Source organism: Atta colombica, unplaced genomic scaffold, assembly GCF_001594045.1.
Source record: "Atta colombica isolate Treedump-2 unplaced genomic scaffold, Acol1.0 scaffold127, whole genome shotgun sequence".
Lineage (NCBI taxonomy): Eukaryota > Metazoa > Arthropoda > Insecta > Hymenoptera > Formicidae > Atta > Atta colombica.
In genome coordinates, this window is record NW_017259214.1 from 67963 (window position 1) to 71843 (window position 3881).

The 3881-nt window shown below is 32.0% G+C and overlaps 1 protein-coding gene across 4 annotated transcripts in view; it reads right to left on the reverse strand.

Moving 5' to 3' along the window:
- Positions 1-2518, reverse strand: part of LOC108684197 (serine-rich adhesin for platelets) — a 32966-nt gene extending 30448 nt beyond the window's left edge. Inside the window, exons 1-2 of one of the 4 annotated variants that reach the window (XM_018188366.1) lie at positions 2439-2518; positions 1541-1770 (exon numbers count right to left, since the gene is read on the reverse strand). In XM_018188366.1, the coding sequence (XP_018043855.1) occupies positions 1541-1568 (28 nt within the window). In that variant the 5' untranslated portion in view covers positions 1569-1770; positions 2439-2518. The other 3 variants (XM_018188367.1, XM_018188363.1, XM_018188365.1) reach the window with 3 other exon arrangements.
- Positions 2519-3881: the final 1363 nt, after the last annotated feature.

Below are 3881 nucleotides of genomic sequence, written 5' to 3' on the forward strand. Positions count from 1 at the left end.
GGTTTCCTTATAAACGCAATTAAACTAGTGTAATAGTTGCTTTCTATTTACACACAAGTGAAACTGAATCTGAAGTATTTTATACTCAAATTAATGACGTCACTACTTGCTTACTTTAGTAAAAAGTTATTACATATGTCAACATAAGTTGATAACCTCACTTCAAAATGAGTTTACGAGACTCGTTAAAACATACGGTTTCGATCTTGTGTAAATTATATAAATAAAAACCTCAAATGAATCTCACTTATCAGAATGCAAAAAAAACGTATTCAATTGAGTTATGATGACAAATGAGAATTATCTGAGAATCGATGTAAATGGAAAGCAACTAATATCACAATAAATTATACATTAAAGACCATTAAACAGCATTAAAGATCCAGCTTTGATATAGCATTTAATTTCTGTTAAAACATTTCATGTTACATTACAGAACAGAATCTTTTCAGAATTGTTGCACATGAAATGTGAAAGGTTGAAACATTTTTGAAAATTTGACTGACTGATAGTAGATTACATTTGTCGACTTTTAGTCTATTAAAAGTCGATATTCAGTCTGATTTTAAAGTCGACTTCTTCTGCCGATTGATAATCTAATGGTCGATTTCGAAAGCGTTCTATTTAGGATGCTGTCCCATAACAATCGAAATTTCGGAAAACGGAATCTCGAAAAAGTAAGAGTGGGGATCAATCAGAATTATTAGAATGCATTACTGTTTGTCTGCATATATAAGTTAAGTACAAGATTATCAAAATTGAATTTCTATATGTATAAAAAATTCATTATTAATAAATAATTGTTCAATAAATATTCATTAATGTATAAATATTTTTCCAGCATACCATTTACATCATAAAATTGTGTGCTTGTCAGTCTGAAATTTTTGGCTGGATTCTCTATGGAGGGACTTTCAGAAAACTGTTATTCTCAAATCATCTTTTAATTTAGAAGATTCTTTTATTATCTTCTGTTATAATAAAAAATATATCGAAATTTTATTTTCTTACAGATTCTTCTACTATATTATAACTTTTTCATAAAATATTTAAAATAAATTTTCTGATTTTTCACAACTTCAGAAATATTGGTCCATGGGACACTCACAAAAATTTCGGACCGACAAGCACACATTCCCAATAATATAATCAGTCTTTATATGCTGGGAAAATGAATACTTCTTGAACTTTTAATGAATATTTATTGAACAATTATTTATTAATAATGAATTCTTTTTATATGTAGAAATTCAATTTCAATAATCTTGCATTTAACGTATATGTGCAGACGAACAGTAATGCAATCCAATTCTGATTGATTCTCACTCTATTAGTTTTCCGAGATTCCGTTTTCCGAAATTCCAACTGTTATGAGTCAGTACCCTTAATGCAACACTCTTTTATCGTTCAAATATTAAACAAAAATAAAATGTTTACGCGTTAAGCGTTGCGAATGTCAAGTGGAATGCACTCTTCGTGCTGTATGGGAAATTGCATAATTTTATCTTTCAAATATTCGAACAGGAAGGAAAAAATTTACCTTTATTTTGCGGTGGTGTCCTCCGCATCTCACAGGGAGCTCCACTGTTCTCAACAACGTGCGATGCAGCGTTTGTGAAATTTCTGGCTGCGTGCTGCTGTTGGTATTGCGTTTGATGTTGGTAAAATTGATGCTGTGTTTGTTACTCATCGACGGCGCTGCTGTTGCCGTCTATGCGTCTATTATTTCAGCAGGAGAACATGAGTCATTGGGAGCGGCTGTTATACTTTCTGTAAATGAAGTAGCGTCTGTAATTTCTATTTCTGCAACTGAGTTCAAAAGATTTCCATGTCGAACTCTTCTGGAAAATTTTTTTTTATGGAATAGTGCAAATAATAGTAATATAACAAATATTAGCTACTTTTAACATGGTATAATGAAGCGACAGTAAAAGGTTAGAGCACCGTTTCACGTACTAATCGATTCACTTAACGGCGCAATATCACCAACTCCAGTCGATGGAAATTTCTATAAATACATCTCTCTTCAGAAATTCAGTCAGATTTTTAGAACAGTTCACTCTCGAGGATGAAATCACTTTATGTTAACCAACAATATATTACAATTGTTAATCAATGGATAATGCGAATAATCGTTTTATTTCTTCAAATCATGTTTCAAAGTTCTACAGCTAATAATTAATTGGCAGGAATTAATTACACGCGTAAAGATATACGATGTTGAATCGTTTCGATATGTGATTAATGGATTGTTCGTTGTCCACTCTGTTACAGTATCGATATGAGAATCCGACAGTATTACTATTTTTCGTCTTCCTAATTTAATGTCACAATATTTGATCACTATTCCCTCCCCCCTCCCCCCGCCCCTCCGATGACTGTATGCTGTCGACGGTACAAAATATCAAATGATTCTCGTAAAACTGCGTGAAACTAACAATAAGATTGCATTATTGCCGTGCAGGAACAAACTTGACTCATAGAACGCGTTCGGCAGACTCAACTGTTGCGAAACGGATCCGTGAACGCTCGCTGCTATTGGATGATCTATAAGGGGCTCCGTACAATAAAAGGACAAGAAAACAAAGAACAGAGAATAAGAATTTCAATCTATCAGAAACTGTGTATTTCACAATACAATGATTCTTGATAGGTTGAAATTCCTAGGCCCTGCACATAATGGAGAAAATATTGGCAATAGGAATAAATATTAAGATATTTCAACCTATCAGAAATCATGTATTCCGATGTATCCAATTTCTGATAAGTTAAAATTGTTTATCCTTTATTTCTGGTTTCTTATTCCTTGTAAGTAGGGTATTCTCTGTTTTCTGTTCCTTGTTCCTTTTATTGTGCGGAGCCCCTAACGTATACTATAATATACTATAATATTTTTCTAGCTTTCGTATATGACTACATTTACATAGCACCCTTAATCAGATTTAATAACATCCGTAATTATAAAACAGACCAATCACAATCATTCCATTCTTCTGAGAAACTATTTTTGATGAACTAATTTCATAATTACGAATGTTATTAAACTCGATTAAGTGTGCCGTGTAACAGAGGTCTATGTTTTTTTTCAAGAATAAAAGTCTAGAAACACAATCGCTCAGCTTGCCTAATTTACATCGTATACTTGATACAGGCATTAATTAGTAACTTTCTATTGAATTATAACCAGTTATTGTTATCTGATTTTGAATTATAACTGGTTCTTAATTTTGAATATGTATGTTTTGTAACTTTATATATTTCTGTATTTCACGATATACATTTATTTTTATGTTGTTAAATTATTATTATATAAGGTCGTTTGTAATGGTGATTTAATTTAGACCAAATATGATTTATTGCATTGGTTGATCAATGGCTACGTTCAGCAGAATGTTTATTTTACAATTGTTGGAAGTTTTCTTCACGCTGATTGGGTTATGCTTTTAGATCAAGAGGAATGGTCCTATTTCAGCAGAAAATCATAAAACGGTTGCAAACTGTTGTGTTCTGCTGAACGCAGCTATTGATTGTGATTCTGGCCCGCGTGAGTTCGTTTTCTTATGGCCAATGTCCCATAGAGCGGAAATTTACAGCGCGACCAATCACAATGACAGAAAAGAAAACAGAATAATGACTGCAGAATTGTGATTAGTTGCGCTATTCCATTTCGTTGTAATTTCCGCTCCATGAGACATCAGCCTTATGTTTCATAGTGCGGAAAATCGCAGAAGGGTAATCTGTGCGAGCCAATATATATATTAGATATAGTAAAAAGAAATACATTATTTTTGCATGAAATTGAATGGAAAAATAATAGATTTCTTTTTATTACACCTAATATATATATATTAGGTGTAGTAAAAAGAAATCCATTATATATA